The following is a 25,837-nucleotide window of genomic DNA, read 5'->3' as shown; positions in this document are numbered from 1 at the left end:
GTAAGCTGAGGAGGCTCAACCACATGGAGGTCCATCGGCTGCGACAGGCTGCCTGAAGTGTCCTTTTTTAGATCCTGAAGGTCCCACAGCTCTGGATTTTCAGTGAGCTCGGTGGGTTCTCCTGCCTTGATGGAAGGAGTAGAAGCCACCTCAGGGGATGCTGGGAAGAAGTGGAAGCATCCTCCCATAAGCCTTTGCAGCTCTCTTCCCGCTTCCCCAGGGAATGCTGGGAAGAAGTGGAAGCATCCCCCCATAAGCCCTTGCAGCTTCCCAAGTCCCCCATTGTACCCCAAGTCCAACTGTCTGCATCCTTATTCTCTCCAAGGAGAGGAGAAAACGAGACCACCTTATTCCCACTAAAACAGCGATTTCATGGGTTAACCCTCTTCCAGCAGTAAACTGAGAGTGGCGTTATGGGAGATTTGCATTTTCTTCCTTACCTGTTCGTCCCTGTTCCCTAAAGTTTTCCTCAATGAACATGTGTTGCTTTAATCAGCAAAGATAATAGAAGTTTTCCATTCATTATGCATCCGTTCCACAGCGGACAGTGTAGCTCAGTATTTAGAGACTGGGGCCACGGAAGCCAGACTGCCTGGGTGCAAATCCTGACTCTGCTCCGTGACCTTGAACAAAGATCTTAAGCCCCTTCATAAAATGGGGGTGAAAATAGTAGTTACCTCATAGGGTTGCAAGGATTAAAAGTCAAGCCAAGGGCTTAAAATGCTCTTGGCAAATGCTCCTTAAGTGCTTACTAGCACTATTATTGTTGTGGCTTTATGGTATTTATATATTTCTTATATTTATATATGGTATTATATTTATATCATATAAATACATATTTTATTGTATTTATTGAGTATCTGCTGTATGACAAGCATTTGAAATAGAGTAATAAGCAAAATTAACCCCCTGATCCCATGGGTCTTACCCTAAATGGAGGGGAAGGCATTATACACACACACATACACACACACACACACACACACACACACACACACACTCACTCACTCCCTCCAAGTCATTACCAAAGGTGATGGTGGTAATTTCCACAAAAGCAGGTGTAAATAAGAGGCCATCTTGGCTGGGAACGGATGTTAGGACTAACTTTGATCCTCTGCATGGTACTTCGCACCCAGAAGATGCTCACAAAATAGCAGCTGAATTGGAGCTGATTGGGCTGGCTTCAATCAGTGGCAGAAAGATCTCCAAGAGCTGGGGCTGCAGACCCATCCCTCACCTAAGGAGGAGCCCCCTCTCCCCAGCCGGTGTCACCACTGTGTTTTCCCTGCCACCATCCCTCAGCAGGATGACCTCAGAAGAAAGACCCTAACCGGTCTCCCCGACTGGATTCTCACCTTCTTTCAGGGCTCCCCCTAGCACCTAGTCCCCAGACGGATCTTGAATATAACACTTTTTGTTCTGAAATAAGTTCAGACTTGCAGGAAAGTTGCAGACAGTCCAGACGGTTGCCGCGCGCCCTTTGCTGAGACGCTGAACTCCAGACTCTCTTTGAATTTCACCAGTTTTTCCACTAATGACCTCTGCTGTCCCAGGATCCAACCCAGAAAACCACGCTGCATTTGTCATCATGTCTAGACCCGGGGGGATTGTTTTAAAAGTTCAACGCCGATCATTTCCCTACCTTAAGCTCCCCAAGGATTTCCCATACGTTTTGGATGAAATCTGAACTCCGGGTGCGAGTTTCCAAGCTCCACGCCAATCGAGCCCCTCCGTCCCTTCCCTTCCCTCACATCTCAGCCACACTCCCCTCCCTCTGTGTGCCCCGGCACACGGGCCTTTGGTCCCTTCTTGAAATCCCAAACTTGGTCCAGTCTCTGCACCTGCTGTGCTCTCTGCCTGGAAAGCGGTTTCCTCGAGGGGTCTCCCAATTGGTTCCTCAAGTTCAGGTGTGGGTGCGTGCCACCTCCTCTGAGAAGCCACCTCATCATCCCAGCCGAGCCAGCCCCACCCCACGGCAGTCAGCCCAGCACCCACGTCCCTTCCGCTTTCACGAGCGTGCGCACTGTTTCCCGAACCACTATTTATACATTTATGACTGATAGCCTCGCCCTCTCTGTGACACAAAGCAGACTCCTTGCCCGTCTTGTTCATCATTTCACTTCAGATCCCTAGGACACTACCTGACACAGAGTAGATGCTCAGTAAATATCTCCAAAACTAAGAGTAGAAGGAGTGACTCTGTTTTCAAACATTCACAGATGTATCCCAAGAATCTAGAACTGTGCCAGCATATAGTAGGTGCTCAAGAAATACCTCTTGAACGAAATGCTGGTCCCTGACTTGGCCCAAGAACCTAGCATAGCGCCTGGCCCATAGCAGGTGCCCGATAAATAGCTGTCGGATGAATTGTACTTGAATGCACGCTGTCCACTTTCAAAGAAAGAGGTGACCACAAAAGGGGAGTCAGGGGAGGTCACGTTCCCACCCAGGGATCTCTCTCAAGAGATTGCCAGCAAGGAAAGCTGGGAGCCTTCCCAACAGCTGCGCCGACATCTGTTTGGAGAGTGCACCCAGCCCACGGGCCATGCTGAGGTGGTGGCTGCCACCAGGCCAGGCCCGGACTCTGCGGAGAGGCTCCTCAGTGGCCCCGGGATGCAAAGTTGCTGCCGAAAAGGCCACTGATTAATAGCCTCTTGAGGGTCTATTGTCTGAACCCTGTCACCAGAGGAGAAACAGCTGTTTACAGTCTGTTTATTCATCTCCCTTTGGAGCCTTTTCGGAGGAAACACAAACGCTTGTTCTCCAGGGCACAATTCGGCAGCTAAAGGGAGCGAAGAAAACGGTGTTTATTCTTAACAGGATAAAGAGGGGGGACTCTTAGGAAGTTTGGACACTAGTGGGAAGATGGTTCTCTGGGAGGCGCCAGATCTCATGGTGGTCTTGTACAATGTCAGCCTCTCGAGGGATGCCTGAGAGTCTGATTCAACTCCCAACTGAAAATTTAGGTAGGCGAGCACCCACAGACATGAGAAACCTGGAATAGCTCCTTAAGCTTGGAAGTGAAAGAGGAAAGTGACCACCTGTTATTAAATACAGGTGACATCCTATACAAGGCCACCATGTACAGTTGTGCAGGTTGGGTACTGCACATAGTTCCCAGTGAGGGAGAAATCTAGTCATGCTCCACAGTCCAGGACTGTTCTCTTCAGAGGAAGGAACACCTTTCTTATGCATAAACACTGTTTTCTGGCCAAGCCATGTCTCTGCCTGGAGTGGTGGGCACTTTTCTCTAACACATAAAGGCACCATGCAGCAGCCTAAGAGCAGAGTGTCCACCAGACCAGGCTGAAAACTCACAAGAAGGATCAAGGCCTAAGGCTCCCTGCTCTGCGGGAAGCCTGCTTCTCCCTCTCCCACTCCCCCTGCTTGTGTTCTTTCTCTCACTGTGTCTCTCTCTGTCAAATAAATAAATAAAATCTTAAAAAAAAAAAAAAAAAAAGGATCAAGGCCTTCCTTCCTTTCCCGCCCTGGACTTCTGGTTCCCACTATCTTTTCTTCTTCTTTCATCAGATTCATCCATCACCTTCCTGCCAAAAAGGCTGAAAAGAACGAATTCTCCATCTACTCAAGTCTTCCCATAAGGTTTACCTATACGGTAGAGGTAAGCAAGGCCCTCTAACAGGACTGAGCAGAAAGAGAAGATGCCAGAAACCTTCTGCTGGGTCTGTGGGCAAATGACTATGAGCTAGGGGCTCCTGATTGCCTCAGGGATGAAATATGGGGGAGGAGTCCACGTTTTGTCTAGAAACATGGGGTCAGGGACAGAGGGGGCCCATGGGTAGGCTGGGGTAAGGGACAGGGAGAAAGGAGAACCAAAGGCAGAAAAAGCTCTGGTCAAGGTCAGCACTGCACCCATCAAGTTCAAACACATCCCAGAAAGTAGCCCTCACTTCTGGTCCCTGAAGGCCCAAGAAAAACCTCCCCCTGCTCCAGGCAGAGGCCCCAGTGGCTAGTACGGTTCCTGGGGCCAGCACATTCATAGCGACCATGCTTCCTAGATGGTGAGCAGGGAAGGACGGGCCCTGAGACACAGCACCAAGCTCCTCGCCATTCCCTGTTCTCCGAGGGCGCCTCATGCCCACCCCTGAACGCCCTGCTCCCAAGATGGCTCAGGTGGTTAGAGCACAGCCATGTGTCCACACACACGCACATGCACACACGCACGCACGCGCGCATGCGCACACACACACACACACACACACACACACACACACACACACACACGGCTCTCCGCACGCGGCATCCCTCAGAGCTGCACCTCCAGGTCACCTGCTGGCAGGCTGGGTTTGCTTTCTTAGAGCCCTGACCACTTTCTACTCCTCTTGTCGAGTTCAGGGGTCGGCACACTAGGACCCATGAACTGCACCTGGCCCCCTGCCCGCTCTTGTAAATAAAGTTTTATTGGAACACAGGTATGGCCATCTGTTTATAGACTGTGCCCGCTGCTTTCACACTTGAGGGACAGAGCTGAGTCACTGTGATGGGGACAATATGGCCCGTGGAGCCCAATTCACTGTCTGGCCCTTTCCAGAAAATGTTTGCTGATCCCTGCTCTAGAACGTTTGTTCATGTATTTATTAAAACATTTTTTATTGATTATCCGCCTTCCCCCTCTAGAATGTTAACTCCACAAGGCAGGGGACACTGTTTTGTCCAGATAGTTTTCCAGCTCTTAGTACCTGGCAGGTGCGAGGCACTCGGTAAGTATGGCCTGAATGGATGAATGAATGATCGTTACTGTTTGCACTGCTCAGTGTGGGTGGTGATTTATCATCCCATCTGGCACATGAGGAACCGGGGCTCCAAAGGGGCTGGCGGTGCTCAGCAGTTTCACGGCTGCTCTGTGATGGCATCAGGAGATGGACCCAGGCCTTTCCACTAAAGAGGGTAGACCCCTCTTTAAACCAGCGGTGTGGCTTCTAGACCACACGGAATCTCTTCTGCCTGCCTCACCCCCATCTGTGCATCCATTCTCATCCTGCCTCCCCCTCTCAGGGCTCCTAAGGGGACCGGAGATCAGAGCAGCAGCTTTTTTTTTTTTTTTTTAAATCTGGCATGTATTTATTTTTATATTTAAAAATGTGTGGTTGTTTTGTTTTGTTCTGTTTTTTAGAGAGAGAGAGTGCACACTAATTGGGGTGTGGGCAGTAGAAGAGAGAGAATCTCAAGTAGGCTCCATGCCCAGCATAGAGCCTGATGCAGGGCTCGATCCCACAACCCTGAGAGCCAGACCCAAGCCAAAATCAAGAGTCAGACCCTCAACCAACTGAGCCACCCAGGTGCCCCTAAAAACAAATTTACTTAATCGTTGCAATAACCATTCGAAGTCGGGACCACTGTCATCCCCACTTTACAGATAGAACATTGAGGCAGAAAGAGATAATATGACTGGTCTGAGCTTATACAAACAGTAAGGGATTCCAGGATTCTAGGCCACAGTTTCTAATGACTAGGCAATGCTGCCTCTTCTAGAAGCGAGGTGAGCTACACAGACCCCAGAATGTCAAGTTCAGAAAGCACAGTGCCCCTTCCACACTTGCTCCTGGTTCTACAGGCGGGAGGGAGGTGGGAAAAGGGCCCTGAAGTCTGCATTCCCATGTAACCCTTCTAAAGACCCAGGGAGTTGCTCTGAATTTGAGACGATCTGAAGGGAAGCTCAACCAACCCTCAGTGGGGAAGAGCCCAATGAGAACCGAGGCTAGCCCTCCCCAGCCACCCCTCAGGCGGCCTCTCCACAGGGCTCAGGACAGCCTGTGCCTCCTCCAAGCCCAGGAGCCATGGCCAACGTCACTGGGCAAACAAGGAGCCTCGGAATGTCCCTTGGCCTCAAAGGACAAGGGAGTCCTCATGCTTGCCTACTCCCTCTCTCGGGGAGCCTACAGATTGGAATCTTCTGAAAATGGTTTCCATAACTCAGTTAGCAGCAATCAATTATTCATGACCTCGCTTCCCACAAACTCATAGACTGTCACTGTTAGCAAGATAATTTCTGGACTCTGCCCAACGGCCCTGCTCTAAGCTGTCAAGCAGCCCACTGTTCATTTCCTCCCTTCCCCAAAGACCCCCAGGGCCCGCCAACCACCAGCCACCCCGACCCTGGGTGGAGAGATGGGATGGGGAAGGCCCCTAGGTGCCCAGAGCCCGGGAGGGTCCCGACAGCCAGGGGCTGCGTGACTCATTTTGGGCTTTTGGGGCAGAATGTCTGACCATGGTTTAATCCAACTGGAAAACAGGGTTCAAGAATTCCAGACCCCGTGTCAGGCTCTGGGATGAATCCCACGTTATTTTATAAGACGCTTCAGGCTCCAAAAACGTTGTGTTCTCTAGAAAGCATGACTTGCGAGGATCTCCCAGACATGCTGTCACCCTGCCAAGTTCATGGTCAAGAACGTTTGCTACTTGGCAGGGGTTTATGAGCCATCAAGACCACCATTAGTATTTTCTTTTCCTTCAAAACACTTGAGGCAGTCTTTAGGAATATGTTCTCACATCTCGGGGAGAAGAAGGATGCTACCTGACACCCCCGGGAAAGACTTTCAGGTTCTGATGTCGGACCCACAAGGGGTCAAGCACGAGCTCTGCTGGTTAAACAGGTGGGATTTCCTACAATCCACCTTTGCTCTCTCTCAGCCTCAGCTTCCATGTCTGAAAAATGGGAGAGTAACAGGACTTGCCCCTCCCCCAGGGCTGTGGTAAGGACTACATAAAACGGCACCTGTAAAAACACTCAGTGCCTAGCTGGCTCCATCACAGACACCACAGCCTCTTTACTTACTTCTAAGACCCCGTGGCTTGCCAGAGGCATCACCGATTTCCTAAGTCTGGGGCAATGGGGTGTGTGAGAAAGCATTAAGGAAGTGTACCCACCAGTTGGTAAAATTCATCCTGGGTCTTGGAAATACTATTTACTACATAGGAAAAATATGCAGCTAAAAATGAGGTCAATTATGATCATTATTACAATCTCTACCTTAATTTTAGGTGAGGAAGCGGGTATGAAGAGGTCATGTGGCTGGCTACTCACTGGGAACAGGATCTTGCCCCTTAGCACCCCGGAGGGAGGGAGGAAGGAGAACCAGACAGCCCCACCTTCTGGCTCCTCCTTCCCTTCCTCCTCCTCCTCTTCCTACAGAGATTAAAAGTAATACCACTAGCAAGCACTTTATGGTGCTTAATATGTGTCCAGGCCCTGTGCTAAATGAACTACCATATCCACTCACTTATTTTTCCCAACGACCCTCTGAGGTAGACACCCTTACCCCCTCGTTTTACAGATGAAGAAACTGAGGCACAGCGACTTCATCTAACTTGCCTACACTTACACAGCTGGTAAGTGACAGAGCTGGGATCTGAACGCAGGCAGCCCAGCCTCAGAATCCACCTGCTGGAGCGCCTGGGTGGCTCAGCTGGCTGAACACCTAACTCTTGATTTCGGCTCAGCTCATGACCTCAGGGTTGTGGGATGGAGCCCCGAGTCAGGCTCTGTGCTCAGCGCCAAGTCTGCTTGAGATTTTTTCCCCCTTCCTTTCCCCTCCCGCTCTGCTCCCCAGCTGCATCTGTGTGGGCTGGCTCTTGTGCCCAGGGGGAGGGAGAGGGGGAGGGCACGGTCTGCAGCCCCAGCCTGGTAAAGTCTCCTGCGACAGTGGCAGTCAGCCTCTCGCCTGCCCTGTCTGTGGGCTTGGAGGATGGGAGAGCCTAAGAGGGCAGTAGGGGACTGGAGGCCTGCCAGGCCTGGGACCGCGGAGGCCTCCCTTACAGGCAGGAGGGTAGGGGCAGGGCCAGAAGCTGGGAGAGAGGACCCTCCCCCAAGTCCACCTGGTTCCAGCCAATCGGGCTGCACGTTAGGTAACATGGGGCGGTTAGGAGCATGCGCTCTGGGACAGCCTGCTTGGGTGACACCGCAGATTTGCCCCTTCCCAGCTGTGCAACCCTGGGGGAGTTACTTCCCCTCTCTGTGCCCCACTTCCTCCCTCCACAAAACAGTGACTTCAACAACGCTCACAGCACAGGGAAGCATTAAGAGGAAAATGCTTGGCCCATGGTGAGTGATTACTAAATGGTCCCTGCTGTTATTATTATAGTTACCACACATGATCATCAGCGTCCTCATGCACAGACCTCTGTATCAGGTATCAACAACACACAGTGAACCCTAATGTGAGGGACCTGAGAAGAAACCTTGTAACAAGTTCTAGAGAAATCTTTGGCCTCTGGATCTTAAAATCTCATTTTAAAGCAGGGCTCCGTAGCTCTGGCTTTTAGAGCATCTCTTCATCTCATCTCTCATGTGTCTTCCCAAGGAAATGAAAACATTAACTGAGCAACTACTATGTGCCATTGACTGTTCTAGCACCGGGGGTCCTTTGATGGAGTTAGCAGATCAGAGAACCACCATGACGGTAACGGGGAACATCAATAAGGTCCTAAGAGACCGAAATTTATCATGAGGCAGAAGAGGGTGGATTCCGGGGGGAATAAGGCCCTTTTCTGCACACAACCATACCAGAACAGCCACCTGCACACACGGAGAAGGTTGTAAGGCTCCCAGGAGCTCCCTCCGTGAGGTGCAGGTCACAGGTGGGAGGAGGAAAGGTGTGTGTAACTTGGGCACCCAAGACCACAAAGGACCTAAAACCGAGGATCATAAGAGACCCCCTAGAAATTGCTTAGTCCATTTTAAAGATGGGAACAGAGAGGCCCTGACAGGCTACCCAAAGCCACACAAAGCAAGATGCAAAACAGGGGCTAGTGCCCTGCAGTCCCAGCTCCTGGAAGTCCAGATCTGCCTTGGAAAGCATGTAGGCGATCCCAGCATGGCACAGCCAGTGTAGACACTGCCACCGGGCCCGGGGCCAGCAGGCCCTTCCCTCCACCGTCTCTGTGGGGCGACGCAACCTGGCTGGGAGGCCGGGGGGGCAGGCAGGGCGCCACTATCGAGCAACGGGACTCAGGACAGGTGCGTTCTGATCTGGAGGCGAAGGGAGGGAAAGGGCTCCTCACGCTGGAGGGGCAGGGGGCGCTCGGAAAAGCCCCCCCCTGCAATGGTAGGCGTGTTTTCTCTGGGAGGTGGGGGGCCCGCCACAGCAGAGGAGCTCTGGAAAGACTACTGGAAACAGAACAGTTTCGTACCATCGACGGTCAACTTTGTTCATCTGCGGAGTTCCGCCTCCAAATCACAGCAGGTCGAAGCCAAGGGAAACGGGGACGATGCATCCACAGACAGAGCTGCAGGGAACCTTGGTGAAAGAGCACTTGACAGTGGCAGGAGGCTACTGCAGGCCCTGCTCTGGGCTCACGAAGGCTCACCCTCTGTCTCCCTCTCCCTTCCCCCCATCCATGCCTGACCATCTCCTAGTTGTCTCATCTTAAATGTCACCTCCTCGGCAAAGCCTGCCCTGATGACCCTTCTCCTCCATTACTCATGGTCCCCCCACCGGGACATGAGCTACAGATGGGCAGGGACCCGGTTTTACTCGCTGCTCCTAGCACAGTGCCTGGCACACAACAGGTGTCAGGCACCTGTGTTGAATGAATAAGTAAGTATGGCTGAATGCCCTGGGCAAATCTGTACAGCTGTGTTCTCGTGTCAGAGTTCTAGCACACGATGCCTGGGGGATGGCCAATGGACGTTGCTGGGAGGCCACCAAAGTCAACCCCCAGCTAAGCAGGTTGACATCCCCTTTCTGCTGGAGAGCAGCCAGCTCCGTGCTTAGTGAGATCAAGGCCTCTTGCCCGTCTGCCCAGAGAGCACTCTCCAGCCCTCCCGCCCCCAAGCAGGTAACTCCGGGACAAGGAGAAGGCTGGCTTTATGAGACCCCAGGCAGGCGTCACATCTGGGGGCAGAGCTCACAGGGAACCGGCAGGAGGGTCCTCAGATTCTACAGAACAAGACCTGGCAGCCTTATTATTCACGAGGAAGGAGGTCAGTAAGAAAAAAGGACGCAAGGTTTGCTTTACCTCCAGGGATAGTATCTCACCCACCCGCCAGGATACCAGGAAACTGCAGGGACTCTTCCCCATTGCTTCCTCCGCTCAACCAGCCTCGGGAGAAGCATTGAGCAACCAGTGGGAATGAGGAACCTGCTGCACATTCACCGACTCCAACCCCAGGAGGAACCAGACTAACGTTTTGTGCTGGCGAGTCATTAGAGGATCTCATGGTGCAACGCCTCCGCGCTTACATCATGTTTCATGAATTTCTGTTTTTATTTTCATTTACGGCCCTTTCCTACTTTCTTTCGGTTTTGTTCTCAATGAGTTAAAAAATAAAAATAAAAAGTAGACTCTCGTGTTAATCATTTTAACCTTTCACGTTTAATGTCAAAAGCTAAAGAGCTTTGAAAATAGGCTCTAGGGGCACCTGGGTGGCTCAATCAGTTCAGTGCCCAAGTCTTGACTTTGGCTCTAAGTCATGATCTCAGGGTCATGAGATGAGCCCCACGTGGCGCTCTGCACTGGGCGTGAGCCAGTTAAACATTTCTCTCTCTCTCTCACTCTGCCTCTCCTCTGCCCTCCCGCCCTGGCTTACTCTCTCTCTCTCTCAAAAAAGAAAAGAAGCTATAAATTTTCCTCTGGGCCCAGCATTAACCTCACCCCATAGGTTTTGATATGAAGTATTCTCATTTTCATTAATAACCCTACGATCAGAAATCCCAGATTTGGTTTCTTCCCTGATTTATGAGATATTTAGAAGGGGTTTGTTTGTTTAAATCTCTAAGTGATTGCCTTTGAGAGGCTAGTTTTAAACATATCTTATTATATTGTGAATGAGGCCTGAAAGATTTCCACTTTTGAAATCTATTACGTTTCTTTTGAGACGAATTAACTGTGGATTTCAATTAGGGCATCTTAGCACATCTAGGCAACAGTGTTTGAAAAGAAATGGCCATCCCCTAGAATAAACATCGACTCACACACACACACACACACACACACACACACACACACACACACATCTACCTTCGTAAAGAAGAAGGTAAGTAAACCATTAACTTGGTGGGAGACCCAGAACTGCCAAAATTTAAGGATTAAGTTGCTCCAATCTAGGAATTCCACAGCCAGGAATCATAACCATGATGGCACCGAGGCTCTGTTGCCTCATTTTAAAGACTAAATCTGAGCCTGCCAGAGACGGAGCCAGATATCACATTAAATTACAGCTGAGACCGGGCTTCGAGGCCGCAACCCCCTTTCCCACAGAGTCCAGCTTTCTTCTCAAAGGAGTATTAAAAGAGCAGCGGATGGTGTCCTCTGGTGACCTGAAGTGTGCTCATCGGACAGGGCACAGGCAGCAAGCGGGCTCCTAAGACAAGCAGGACTTTACTCCTGGGGAGTAAAGAGAAGCTAGAGAAGGAAGCTGACTGGGCCCTTCCGACAAGGCCCAGAAAGAATATTCAGTCATTTTTCAGGCAGTGCCAAGCAAACCTGCGGGATGGGTGGATCCCGGGGCATCCTGGCGCTTTCCTCCCAACCCTGGGAGAACCTCTGCCTGCAGAGGTGGGACAGCGGCGGGTGGAGGGCCGAGCCTGCAGAAGCTGATGCAGGAAGGACCCGCGCCGCTCAACAATGCTGACCAGGGGGGCACATGGAGGCCGCTCCTCAGGGGGAGTCTCAGCTCCAAGGCAGTGGCCCACGTGCCACATCGGCCGTCCCCGAAGGGCCATCTCAGCACGGTGTTTCAATGAGAAATGACACATGCTACTGGGGGCTTGAGATCTGACTGAGGATGTAGAGTTGCATCCATCTGCTTCCCAGCAAGGAAACCAGAAGAGTGAAGAGATAAACAGAAGTCAGTCAAAGCAGAGAGAGTGACATCGAAAAAAATGCCTAATTCTGCCAGACCGGTTTTGCCGCATAAAGAGAAGAGTCATTTGGACAATATGGCTTCAGCATAAGAAATGAAATGATGGCACCATTCCCAAAAGCAAGCGAAAGCAGTGAATGTCAGGCATGTTCCCGACATCCTTGAAGGTTCTGAGCTGGAAGAACAGCACACCCTTAATGAACTGTGGTTCTACTGACCCTCCATTTTGGAAGACTACTTACTTCTTTGGAAAGTAAGCCTGGGTCCAGAGTTTCAGCACACGCAAGTATCACCAAGCAGGAAAAGTAAGACTTCCAAATGAACGTACATTTGTCAAAATCAACCCGTTCAAAACAAAACCAAAAAAAAAAGAAAAAGTGCTTAAACCAATTCCTCCTAGGTCCGTACTGAAGAGAAATGTTTACCAAACCTATTTGTTTAGCAAAAGACCTGCATAAAAATGCTCACGGCAGCGCTCTGCCCCAAACTGGGAATTTCCCAAAGGCCCATAAACAAAATGGCTATGTAAATTGTGCTATATCCCACAATGCAATACAACACAACCACGTGATGAACACTTACAAACACGTGACACGATGTAGACACGGAGTCACCCCCCAACATTTTACCAGACAGTAAAGGTCTTGGGCTTTGGGGGCCACATGGCCTTTGTCCACACTACTCAACTCTGCCTTTACAGGGCAAAAAAGCAGCCACATCCAGTATGCAAATGAATTGGACATGGCTATGTTCCAATAAAGTTTTATTTATGCACCCTGAAATTTCAATTTCATATACTTTTCACATGCCACGAAATGTTATTCTTCTCTTGGTATTTTTTCTCCCCCAACCAGTTAAAAATGTGAAATCCATTCTCAGCCCACAGGCCACGTGGAAACTGGCAACCTGAATCTGGCCTGAGGGCTGGCGTTGGCCAATGTCTGATATAATCTCACATAATCTCATCTCACATAATGCTAAGCAAAACAAACCAGGGTGATTCTGTTTCTAAAAAGAAGCAAAAGTAACCTGTGGGGTCAGAAGTCAGGGTTGCCCCTGGAGATGTGGGAACTAGCAGTAGGAAGGAGAAGGACCTTGGCAGGGTGTGGACAGGCAGCAAGCTGTCAGGCTCTGTGCTCTGGATCTGGGTCCTGGTTGCAGGAGCATGGTCACTGGTGGACCTGTGCATTTTTAGGTACGTATGTTCTATTTCAAGAGAAACTTCCCGAGTTGTTAAAGTCAAGGCAGGCCCACTCAATGCACTTCAGAAACAGAAGTGTAAAGAGAATCACAGCCGTCCTGTTAAATTAGCCAGGAGTCCCTCCCTATGGCTAGGCATCGGCCGAGCCTAGAGTAGCTAATCAGGGGCAGAACATCCCTCTAGGTGTTACCACATTTGCTTCTAGAGGGAGGTGCGTTCCACGGTTCAAGGGAGGGCGCCAACCTCAGACTCCGGTCAGGTTGTTTCCCTGGGTGTTTGTGGGGAAAGACGCTGTTCACCTAACTCCCTGCTCCTCCTCGAATGGAAATCTGCCATCAATCCCGTTAACAGAAACGGCATCTGGCAACACACGGGGCCTCCAACCTGCAGTGAAGCCCGTGCTGGATGCACACAAAGGAGGAAGGCCAGGCCTGGCTTCCACGTGATTCTGAGGGAATAGGCAGTTAATTATTTCTTCTTAGAGTCAGCAGCCGAGTGTCACTAAAACCTGTGCTTGTAATTATCGCTGTAATTATTATTTTAATACAAATGAGCAACTTATCAAAATATTACCCTATAGACGCTCCCTCAACGCTCCAAAACTAGTGGTGCAGGGTGGAGGCTACCACCAAGCATTGCTCCGTGGGCCAGGACAGCGGGAACTTTGGTGACGGGACCTCTACCAGACGCCCAGCTCACCAGGGTTCGTCCTCTGTAAAGAGGCACGTTTCGCACTTTCCCTGGCAGTGGTGACACGGGGTGACCAACCACCCACTGCCGGGTCCTGATGCTCCCATCCATGCAATGGGCGGACAACCAGTGCCAACCCTCTTGCAGGGCCATTCGCAAGAATTCCCAACCACAACTGCTCTGGGAAAACATTGTGTGTGATGCACACATGGATGCACGCACGCACACATGTGCAGTATGGGCTCCCTGGTCACCCCGCCTGAGTTCAAACTGCAAGTCTGCTGCTCAGTGACTTTGGGCAATTCTTCAGTCTGTGCCTCAGGGTCCCCAGTCTGTGAATGGGGACAATGTCATGAAGTGGACGTCAACAATTCAGCGAGATAACCCAGGAGGTGCTGCTTAGCACAGTGCCTGGTGCCCAGTGAGCATTTAATACGTAACAGCAATGACTCTCACCATCTTCCTCCTCCTCATTATTTTGAGAGTTGAAGACTGGTATTCTAACAGCAGTCTTTCAGGTCACACAAATAAGCAATGCTGAGGGGTGGGCTCCCGGGCAAACCGGGAAGTGGGACCCTAGGTAGAGGGGCAGTCCTATCTGCTCTCCCCCAAATGTGTGCTTCTTTGGTAATGAAGGCCAGAAGTACACATTTTTTTCTTTTTTCTTTTTTTAGACGAGCGAGAGGAAGGGGCAGAGGGAGAGGAAAGAGAGAGAGACTCTTAAGCAGGCTCCACGCCCAGCACAGAGCCCGACGCGGGGGCTCGAGCTCATGACCCTGAGATCACAACCTAAACCGAAATCAAGAGTCGGATGCTAAAATGGACGGAGCCACCCAGGCGCCCCCAGAATTTCCCATTTTTAAATAGGAACTCCAAATTCAGTATTTACTTGAAACCACTGATGTTTGTATGTTGGCCAGTAATTTAAATTGTTTTAACAAAAGGAGGAGGAGGACGCGAACCCGGGGCTGCCATTCCTCCAGCTGCAGCCCAGACCCGGCCCACGGGGGGTGAGGTTTGCCTCCTCAGTACTTTCTCATGTCCACTTTTGTTGGGGGTTCATACCGCTTGCTCTCTCTCTGACGGAGAGTTGGTTGGCTCCACGGGATTTTTTTCACTCTAAAAGAAAGCCAAAATAGCAGTCAACCCCTGGACCTAAGAAGTCAATCCAGGCCGCGTGCCCACTTGCGAACCCGGCCGTTTTCTGTGAATGCACCTCCCCTCCGCGTCACCTCCTCTACCCTGGTCACTGTCATCACCTCACCTCCTAAACAAGAGGGACTCCGATGTAACAATTCAGAACCTCTTCCTGAATAGGACAAAGGGAAAAAGCAGGTAATAAGAGTATTTTACATCAGAAATGGAATCTTCTGTAACCGCCTGATGACAAGCAAATGGGGTTCTCTGTTTGTGTCTTTTATAAACTGCCTGGTCTGAGCTGGGGATAAAAGAGAGAGAGAAAGAGAGACAATGAATAGGCTTTTATTTCAAAGAGAACATCTGCAAAGCATGGTCCTACATTAAAAAATAAACAGAAAACAGCCGCTAGTCTGGGAAAAAGAAAAAAAGATTTCCCATTACATCTCTAATTAATAAAGCCCCATTTCACAAGGAAAGAAGAAAAACAGAAAGAGAACAACTTTCCCACATCCCCAAGGAGAGGATGCTTAATGAGGTAACCCCTGGATTACTTGATCCATCTAATCTGGTTTTAATACTATCCTTAAATAATGTATACATTAGCTCTGCACTACCAAAAACATTTGTTTATTTTATTAACGTGAGCCCGGTTGAGTGCTAAGACTCTGCGAAATTATCATGCTGTCCATGGGCTCTATTTTTATTGCTTGTCTCCTTGCTCATTATAAAATGATTAGCTGTCTCCACTGCCCTTTTGAATTGCTGTTCGGGTTGCAATGTGGTTCTGTTCCCCGGGTTCTGAGCCGGCGAGTCTTGATTCGGGGTTAAGTTAACAGAGTCATTACGGGCCCATCTGGGAACTCATTCATCATGGTTAAATCCAGGTGCAACACATGCGGGACTCACGGACACAGTCAACATGAAGCGAACGCTCATGAATCCAAGAGATGCACACGAAGGGTCCAGACCCAAGTCCAGAAGATGGGCCGGAGGAGCCCCATCACTCTAGGAGTGACTCAGAGAGCAGCCGAGGCCATCAGAGAGGGCCCCGTAACTGTGACTGCCGCTCGGACCCAGGGCACGGTTCTTCCTAACGTCTCACTGAAATCCTCTCTACTTGAACATCGGAACAAAATGGCACCACTGCTGACCAAAGGAGCAGAGTATCTTCAAACTGGGGAACCCAACGTTTCCCAAACTTTGGTCATTCTGGCACCCCCTCCTCAGTCATTCGCCATCCAAACCGAGGCCAGGATTAGGATTAGAATTAGGGCTTGGTACTATTACTCATGCATGCTCATTATGTTTAACCAACTTCTCTCACTTAAATGCCACTTTAACTCGCAGGCTAAGCGATATGAGCCCCAAGTTGTCATTTCAATTTTCCCTAATGCACATTTAAAGAACTACATAGTATTACAATTTTTAAAAATATTCACCCAACAAGGCACAAAAAGATGAAAGTGACTGAAAGTGACGGTTTGTGTCCCTGACAGTGCTGGAAGCCAAGCCACGGTGTTTCAGAATGTTCCAGTCTTCCACCTGCTGTGACCAGCTCTCTGACCATTCTCCACATCCCGAATTGTGTTATTGTGGGGCAGGGTTGGGGGGAGCGCATGAAGTGGAAGGCAGACAATTCAAAACAGCATGTTCGCCGCGTGCCCAACAAAGGGGAAACCGTTAACCAAACTGTAGAATGCATGGGTCTATTTTTGTTGAGGACACTGCCTTCACAATGGCCTGATCCTTGTGAGAATTTGCATCTTCTGGGTACAGAGCAGCAGTGAGGGAGGGAAGGAAACCTCCATCGTGCCCAGGGGAAGCAAAAGCAGTCGAGGTAAGTAAGTGCTGTGAATAAACCACATGGGGATAATTGAAAGGTGACCACAAACACTTATTTTTAGCTCATCACAGTGAACACAGAGATCTTCTAAACAGAGGTTGCAAATTCAGCAGTCCAAAGGGGCCAGTTAGGCATCACAGGGGAAAGAAAAGATCCAGGTGTGTGTGTGGGGGGGGGGGGGGATGTGGGGGTCTCAGGAATTTGGAGGGTCTTGGGGACAGCCCCTCCCCCGCTGGGCCATTTGAAAAACAAGCAAGAATGGGGAGCCCAATGCTGTCAGATCTTGTGACTTTCTAAAAGACATGCCCATAATCCCCATGGTCTTACAGCATATCTTAATCCTTAAGTTTCAGTGCCTTTTTATTTGAACCTAGAGTGTGGGCCAAACCAAACCTATCCACAGGCCATGAATCTGAGGGCCTCTCTTGCAAACATCTGTCATGATGAGGCTGCAGCAGGAAGGAGCACAGGAGCCCTGATTGCGGGCCAGAGCTGGGGCCCGTCACCAGGCCCTGCCAGCTAGGTGCCTTTCTCGCTCCTACAACGCAGACGAGGAAATTGAGCCCCTCAGAGGTGAAGTAACGCATCAGGTATGAAGGGCAGAGATGGGCTGTGAACTCCAGATGTCAGAGCCCTGCCCCGGCACCACCCTAACCATCACACGACAGGCCTCCTCGTCCCTGCTCCCCTTGCAAACCTCAGGCAGCTCACTGCTCATCCCCAGGCTCCTTATTAAGCTGTAAGAAGAGCTTGAGCCCCATGAGTGGAGCAGTCTAGACCTCATGTCTGGCAGTTTGGGGGGCAGTGGGAGCCTTGAGGGCTTCCAGGCCCCTGAATCACACTATTCCTGGCCCCGAATCTGTGCAGAGGACACCTTCCTCTTGTGTCCAAGAGGCCACTCTGGGGAAGCGAGACTGGCAGTGAATCTGGCTAGGATATGAAAGGAACCTCTCTGATTAGCAGCAACGGCCCAACACTTCACCTGCTGGGCTGGTCCTCCTGAGGGCAGGGGGCACATCTGTCCTGTTCATGAAGGCTGTGCTGGTGCTGGCACAGGCCTGGCAGGCTCTCACTGCTGGAATGGAGGATGGGTAGATGGATGGACGGACGTACATATGGATGGATGCATGCACGTATAGATGGATGGGTCCATGGATAGATGGATGGACGTAAGCGCATCTGCACTTATTAATGAACAGAAGGGAGGGAGGGCGGGACAAGGGACTTACTGAATTGGACAGAGACTAGGAAGCAGTCTGTGGAGTCACCACCAGCCTTCAATCCCTATAACTAACCACTTCTCAGCTGTTCAACCTTTATCCAACTTCTTGCCTTAGTTTTTATGATTTGTAATCAGTAAAACAGAGATGAGACGAATCACCTTTAACGTGAAGCATGTTGTAAGAATTCCTAAGATCACGTATCTTCCTACAGCATCTGGTAGAAGGTAAACTTTCAACGGAGAGAAATCCTCCTCACCCTCCCCATTGTTAGCATTACAGTTACAATGTCTGTACCCCATGAGTAAGGGACTGCTGCATCCATCTCTCCCCATGAACTTGACTCCTTTGGGCTTAATCAGTGTTGCTCGTGGCCAAGGAGCACAGGAGAGGATTAGCTGGGAGGAGAAATGCTCGTCATTAGCATCCACGGACACATTAGCCTGGATTAGATTTCCAGATAAGCCAGCAGTCATCTGGGCTGGGACAAACCAGGCCAGAGACAGAACAAACCCATTTCCCTGTCCACAGAGGGCCCTGGAGGGGTAGATCCTCCTCCAAAAGAGACTCAAGAAATGCCCTTCCATGCCCCCTCTGCCCCACCCGGCTGGGGGTCTGGGCTCCCAGGCCCTGATTCTAACAATGCCAGTCTCCCTGCTCACAACAGTGTTGAGCCAGTTAAGGTGACACCCATCCACCCACCCCCCCGCCCCCTTTCCAATACCTCTGGCTTCAGTGGGGGAGGAGGCAACCCTAACCACGGGGATCAGAGGGGCACAACCTGATGAGTATCTGCGGGCAAACGGGTAGTTTCTGTTGCAGGCGGAAGGAAGTGCCCACAAGACAATCGGCCTGTGAGTTCTTAGAGATACCTCCCTGCTTCCCCCAAGCTCTTGGGCGGCTCCTCATGGGCTCCTCCAGAGAGAACCACAGAGCAGTTGAACTGGGCGGGTGGAGAAGCAGGAAGCCCACTGAGGATGAATGAAAGGCTGTTTCCACTGGCCCAGGAGCCCTGAAAAGCACTCTCCTTCCTTCCTGGCTATAGAGAGCTGAATTCAAAACTCCTTCCTCCAGCCAACTCAGCAGTTCCAGTTCAACCCTCATATGTGCGCTGCATATTTCAGTATCAGGTGATACCTTCCATTCCAGGACCATAACATCCTGTGCTGGGGGTTGGGCTTCCTGACTGAATCAACTACCTACGTGCCTCCTTAAATGAGTTCTGCGGTTCTAAGGTTAGGGACCTTGGAAAGACGCTTATAAGAGGGAGGGTGTAGAGCAGGGTGGTTAAGAGCCCGGATTGCCTGGTTTTAAATCCTGGCTCTGCCATTTATAACCGTGAACCCTGGGAAAGCTGCTTAAGCTTCTCCCTCTGCCTCAGTTTCCTCTGTAGCGTGAGGTTTCAATGAGTTAATGCTTGTAAAACACCCAGGACAGGGCCTGGTTATAGTAAGCTCCAGGACTGTTGGCTGTGGCAGCTAGAATACACATTTGCTGAAGGAATAAAGGAGTTAATGCATAAGAAGGGCTTCAAATGGTGCCTGGCACATTATAACTGCCATATAGAGACTCATTACTGTTATTATTACTCCCTGTTTGTGTCATCATTTAGGGGTCTGATTCCACGAAAACTGTCTATCTGCTCCTTTTTCTAGGGTTGGCACATTTTTGGAAATCTGCAGTAAGAAGGGAGAAAAGCGGTATGAAGACTTTCAGGAATCATTTGGCTGCGTTTGGAGTTTTTCAAAGAACTGCGCAGACACGGCACTCAGAAACCCGTAGGTCGACTGGAATAAGGCAGACCTGGGTTTGGATCCCAGCTCTGCTGCTCCCCCAGCTCTGCACTCTCCGTGAGCAAGCTGCTTTGCCTCTCTGAGCCTGTTTCCTCATCTCTGAGATGGGGCCAGCAACAGTCCTAACCCACACAGCCAGGGAGATTCACTGAGACAGTCAGGTAATATCCGCAAAGTCCTTGTTACTCCTGCCGTGCAATCAGCATTCAAAAGACCCGCAATTTCTAGCCAGGCGTCCTCAGTTTAACTTTTGTGTAAGTTGGAGAGCAGCTCCTTCCATCCTGGGTTTTTCGTTTTGTTTTGTTTTGCCTGTGTGTGTGTGTGTACACGCGTGCGCGCGTGCTGGAGCATCTTAATAACATAATGTATGCAAAACATCTAAAGGAGGCTTGGTATACAGCTGGCACTCAATAAATATTAGTGTTCCTCCCTCGACCACAGTCCATCCTGCTCCAAGGCTGGCACACTCACAAGTGCTGGATCTACTCTCCTGCCTTGGATTTCACTCAAACCCGACTTTCAATGGGAAAATGAATAATTGCAAAAAATTGCTTATTTCCAAACACACTAAGACTTTCTTTTCAAGAACAACAGCTCACAGTGGAGCATTTTCATGTGCCAGGCCCCAAAAGCAGTTCACATGTATTAGTACATTTCATCCTCACATGACCCTCTGCGGGAGCCTGGATTTTCAGAGGAGCAGAGCAGAAGGACTTGCCCAAGGTCAAGGAGATGGAAAAGAGCAGAGCCTGACCTGAACCCAGCTGTGTCAGACGCAAGAACACTTAACGGTCCCTTTCCTGGGCGCTGGGGCCTGGCACACATTTCCTACGACTTTTTCCTCCTGCTCCCACGCCTTTTCCTTTGAACTTGGGTTTTGCTGGGGTTAAGTTTATGTTTTACTTTTAGTTTTCCCCAAGGTATCTTCTTCTTGGTTCTGATAGATGAGGACCAGGGTCCACAGAAATGGGGGAAATGCAAAGAAAACAGGGAGCATTCTCCTAAGTGACAAGACAGGGCAGTGTTCACCAAGAGACAGAGAGGAGGTCAGCCCTTACACCACCCACACTGTGCAGTCCAATGATGTGGGCACCGTTCATTTTTGTCTTTGTGCATGCAGATTTATGGCCCCACTGACTATAAATAGCTCCGGGTGAGAGGGCAGCTTCTGACTACAGAGATATTCTTAAGGATATTTTGTTTTCTGGGGAAACACACACACACACACACACGGGCACGCACGCGTGCACAATGTCAGATATCTGCTCCAGCTCAAAACAGCAAATTTCCTTTCCTATTAAGACCATGGATCAAAGTTGGACAATACCCAGCAAACAGGGACTAATGCCTTGGCTTCTTATTTGCAAAACAGCAAGTATTTTGTCACGTAAACTTTGAGAAGATTAAAAAGAAAAAAATTGATAAATGAGAGAGAATATCTAGAGTGTGATGAGACTGGAAGGAAGGCAAATGCACATATACATTTATATATATACACCTATGTGTCTAATAATTTCTACTTTTATTTACCTGTTCTAATTTAACATTTTCCAGTATATGATTAAGCAGATGGCAACATTTGCAATAAGATAAATATTGTTCAATGATGCGTATTTCTGTATACAAAGTGTAATACGTTGCTCAAACAAAATAAAACCCTATTGAGAGTGTGAAAAAAAGAAAACCCAACCATCAATAAAATACCCTCTGTTCTCTCTGGTCTCAAAACATTTGGATAGAAAGAGAAGCCACACCTCCCAGGCTGTTAGAACCAGAGGTGATCTGGATACAGTGAACCAATTTTTCAGAGTCACTGCTGACGTCTGAAAAGGTCCTGAGTTATCTGAGTAATGTGAAGTATGAGGAATTTCTGCCAAAAAATCAACAGTTCCAAGGGGTCAGACGATACAAAAACCCCACTCCGCATTAAAGATGCATGTGTATGGAAGGGCGATTAAAAATTCGGCTCCTTGAATGAAACTTACTGGGTGGCACTTTATCTAAGGGCACAAGGAATAAACGTGACTTCAAGAGGATCGCTGGAAGCGAAGGGAAAGAAAATACGTGAACACACACAGCTCTCTTTCATTTGTCCCCAATCCATCCAGAACCTGGAGTGTGATCTTTTTGACACTCTCCCCAGTGTGTTTCCTCCCTTTATAAGTGAGCCCATCTGTTTCTTAAATTCTGAGATGACAGTCAAATCCACAGCTTACAGGAGACCCAGAGAAGGTCTCGGTGCCTCAGCCACAACTCTGCTCCAATCCACCCGATAATTCTAATATTTAAGAGCTCTGGAAGAGGCGGAGAGAGAAAAGGAGCTTACAAATCTTTTATAGATATGCCCATCTTGTCACCGTCCTCATGCTGTCTCTGACTCTGCTTGAGAAACTGTGTGTTTCTTCTTGGCTCCTTAAAATGCACCAAAATACAATCAGGTCCCTCCACTCGGGCGCTGCTCCCCAGACATAAAAGGTGGGAAGTGCAGAGGCTCTGGGACGGTGGGCACAAGGAAGCAGCAAGGTCTTGCTTAGAAAATGCTCTGGACACAGTGCCTGCCGGACACTCTTTGGGACACAGCCACCAGCACCACCACCGCCACCAACGGGGCCACAGACTCTCTCTGCCTGCAAGAATTGCACCTGCCCCACCCCACCCCGCCCCCACCCTCCAGAGAGCACAGAGATGAAGCATCATGTCCCAAGCATGTGTCTCACCAGCTCTTTAAGAGAGCCATCTGGAAAATCACAGGGATTTTTTTTTTTTTAAACATCCCACTCCTGAATCTATCTCCAAGGCATCACGCTAGCAGCCCCAACAGGGTCTGCCGACAAACCACATGTTGCAAGGGTCTGAGTGGCTTGCGAAAAGGTCTGGTCCTCTCCCAGCCTGCAGCCCAAGCTCAGGCGTGTCGTTGGACTTTGGGAACAGCCTGCCCCCTTCTGGTCTCCTTGAGCTCCATGGAAGGGCAGGGTCTGGGTGGGCACGGCTAGAGGAGGACCGACCCCAGGACCCCTCCAGCATGTCTGTGCTGTGATTTCAGGATGTAGCAGGGCATGGGGGTAGATGTGGGGCAGGGAAAAGAGAGGAGACAGAGCAGATAAAATCAAATACAAATCCAGGAGACATAACAATTCACAACAGTGCAGTACACACCCTCAGAGAAAGGAGGACCAAAAAACAAAAAACAAAAAACAAAAAAAACCCAACCAACCAAACAAACAAAAAATCTATGTCTATAACAGAAGGTGAAGAAATTGACACCCGGGGAGATGCGGATAGGGGGATGGTAATTAAGCCTGCAGATGAAAGCAGAGTTTCAAAAAGCAGTGCAACTCTGCTGCTGGAACTGACATGCCAAAAGGAATAAAAAAAGGAAATGGCAAGCTCCCACCTACCTTCCCAACTGCAAACCATTCTGCGGCTGAGCTGAGAGGAGAGAGAATAGGGATACTGAACTGAGCACACACAGGCAGGGTGCGGATGAAGTACCGAAAACGTCCAGGGCGCAGGAAGAAATCCAGGCCTCCTTCCTTCTCTCCGCTTATTTCAACAGGTGGTCTTTGCACCCAAAGATACACCTCCTGGTGCCTGTCAACCCCAGACACAAAGGGTACAGGAAGCCTCATGCCACTGTGTTCAGCCTACATGTTCCCACTCTGGGCCAGCAGGGCACATCCTGAACCCCCTCGCACTGCACCTCCCAGTAGGGCTCCAAAACCAGAACGAACCTCGAATCGCATTTCTGCCCAAACACATCACAATTCACCCCAGGAGTTTAAAGGCAGTGCTTGGGAGTACCCTTCTCTGGAACTAAAAGGCCACAGGACATTGGGAATGTTCTGGCTCTCCATCAGGAATGTCCCTCCACACCCCTTCCCACAAACAAGGGAAAGACATCCACCTGCTACCCACACAGACAAGCCAGCAACGTGAAATGCCATCATGTCACCTCCTGGGGCACAAAGAGCCGCACTCCAGCAAAGAGGGTCACCGCTGATTCCAAGGAAGTTTAACAGATCAGAAAGCATCACGCTGTGTCTGAAGGCACTCTTCAGTGAGGGCTCCCAGAGCGACAATGACACAGACATGCATTCAGTGCCTAAGGATCCTGAAACTAACCCCTGGCATCTGATGTCCCCCCCAAGAGCTAGGAGAACCCCTGTAGGCAAATGGCATGAGGAAGATAGAGACAGACACACTGCACGCCGTTATTCCTTAGGACAGACACTCATGCCCACGGGGCACAGAGAGCCTGGCCCAGAGTTGGGGACTCTGACCCCCTGTCCTGCATGTCCTAGCTCAGTGGGCTCAGCAAGGCAGCCCAGAGAAGGTGTGAAAGCCATCCCTGGAGAAGTTGGGGACAGGACAGGAAGACACCTAGATGGCCCCAGAAGATGGACGGAGAAACCAGTGTCAGAGCTCAGACTGTTCACACCCAAGGAAGGCAAAGAAAACCCAGAAGAGCCGAAGTCGTGATGATGTGGTCACACAGCTGGTGACATTGACTGGGTACACGCAAGACGGAGAGCCAGGGACAGCCATCTAGGAGAAGGGGCCATGCCCTGACCCTGGACAGCTGGGTGAGGAAAGTCAGAGAGGGCACCGGGAGAGAACGAGGTTAGAGACGGAGAAGGTAGAGACATGAGCAGCGCAGACAGCCAGAGATGGCAGACAGGAGACCTAAAGTAAGACCAGGCGCCCAAGCCTGAATCTTGATTCAGGGAGTCGGCTGGGGATTTGGGACACCGATCCCAGACCCCATCTCAGGCCCGGAAAAGACAAGGAGACGGCAAGCAGGGAACTGAGTTGTCTGCACTCAGCTCAGCAAAAACCAAAGAGATGCTGTGAGCACCACCCATGAGCAGCGGCTGAGGATCCCGGGGACGATCCACGCACTCAGACAGTGGGTAAGGCACCAACACCCACATGCATAGTGCAAGTCGGGGAAGAGTGACGGGGAACAGGAACCCGGCTAGGCTCCGGTAACCCCCAAAGCGCCTCCTCCGGAGATAACTTCCCCACACCCCAAGGGGGCAGTCCACAGACTCGGGATGGGGCAGCCAACTGGCCCCCTCCGAGCCTCGGCACGGACCCCGCCCCGGCTTCCAGGGAAAGAGATAGGGAACCGGCAGGCTTGGGAAGTCCCAGTCTGATGCCCGGGGTTCAAGGGCTGGGGGGGGGGCGTGGGGTCAGGGCTGCCTCCTCCTCACCCTCCTTCTCTCCCTCCCTCCCTCCCTCCGGGACGCGAGCCGAAAGGGCATCTTACCAGCGCCCGCGCGGGCAGTGCCCCCCGGCTGGCCGGTTGCTGCGCTCGGGGTTCTCCGGGGCCGCCTCCCCGCGCCCGCGCCGGGGTCCCCCGTCCTCCTCCGCCGCCTCGGGCTGCAGCCGGCCCGGCTGGCAGGTCCCGGCGCTCCCGGCGCGGGGCCGGGGCCGGGGGCGGTTGCTCCGCGCCGCCGGCCGCTGCGCCCCCGCGGCGCTCCCCGGCCCCGGAGTCGAGGCTGCTGAAATTCCACACGACCAGCGTCTGCAGCAGCAGCACGGTGAGCGCCGCGAGCAGCGCCGAGTGCGAGCGCCGGGCCAGCCTCCGGGCGCACGGCGCCGCCACCATCTTCGGAGCGCGGCGGGCGAGCGGGGCGCGGGGACCCCGGGCGCTCCGGGCCGCCCCCGCGCTCCCCGCGGCTCCCGCGGCCGCCGGCTGCCGCTCGGGCTCGCGCTCGGGCCGCCGCCGCCGCCGCCTCGGCTCGCCGCTGCTCCTCCTCCTTCGCCGCCGCCGCCGCCGCCTCCACCGCCGCGGCGCGGAGTTTTCAGACGGGCAGGGACCCGGACGTCACCAGGAGGAGGGGAAGGCGGGGAGGCGGGGAGCGGGAGGCCGCAGAGGGGGCCGCCGGGCGCGCGCGCTCGGGGAGGGGGCGCGCAGGGCGGGCGGGGGCCTGGCCCGCGGGGCTCCCCTCCCCACAGCCCTCCGCGGGGGGAGGGGGTGGTGGCCGGCCGGGGGCTTGCGGGGGGGTGGGGGGGGACGCGGGCCGAGGCGGCGAGGGGCGGGGCCTGGGGGCGGAGCGAGGGAGGAAAAAGGAGGAGGGAAAGGAAGGGGGTGGGGGCGAGCGGAGAGGACGCACGCCCCCC

The 25,837-nt window shown here is 51.4% G+C and overlaps 1 protein-coding gene across 1 annotated transcript in view; it reads right to left on the bottom strand.

The window, feature by feature from the left end:
- XYLT1 (xylosyltransferase 1) overlaps positions 1-25,322 on the bottom strand; it is a 290,901-nt gene extending 265,579 nt beyond the window's left edge. Inside the window, exon 1 of the mRNA XM_027611201.2 lies at positions 24,981-25,322. Within this exon, the coding sequence (XP_027467002.2) occupies positions 24,981-25,322 (342 nt within the window). The remainder of the gene's footprint in view (positions 1-24,980) is intronic.
- Positions 25,323-25,837: the final 515 nt, after the last annotated feature.

The sequence above is a fragment of the Zalophus californianus genome, chromosome 10, assembly GCF_009762305.2.
Source record: "Zalophus californianus isolate mZalCal1 chromosome 10, mZalCal1.pri.v2, whole genome shotgun sequence".
Lineage (NCBI taxonomy): Eukaryota > Metazoa > Chordata > Mammalia > Carnivora > Otariidae > Zalophus > Zalophus californianus.
The sequence above is the reverse complement of the archived record's forward strand: the minus strand, read 5'-3'. Positions and strand labels throughout refer to the sequence as shown.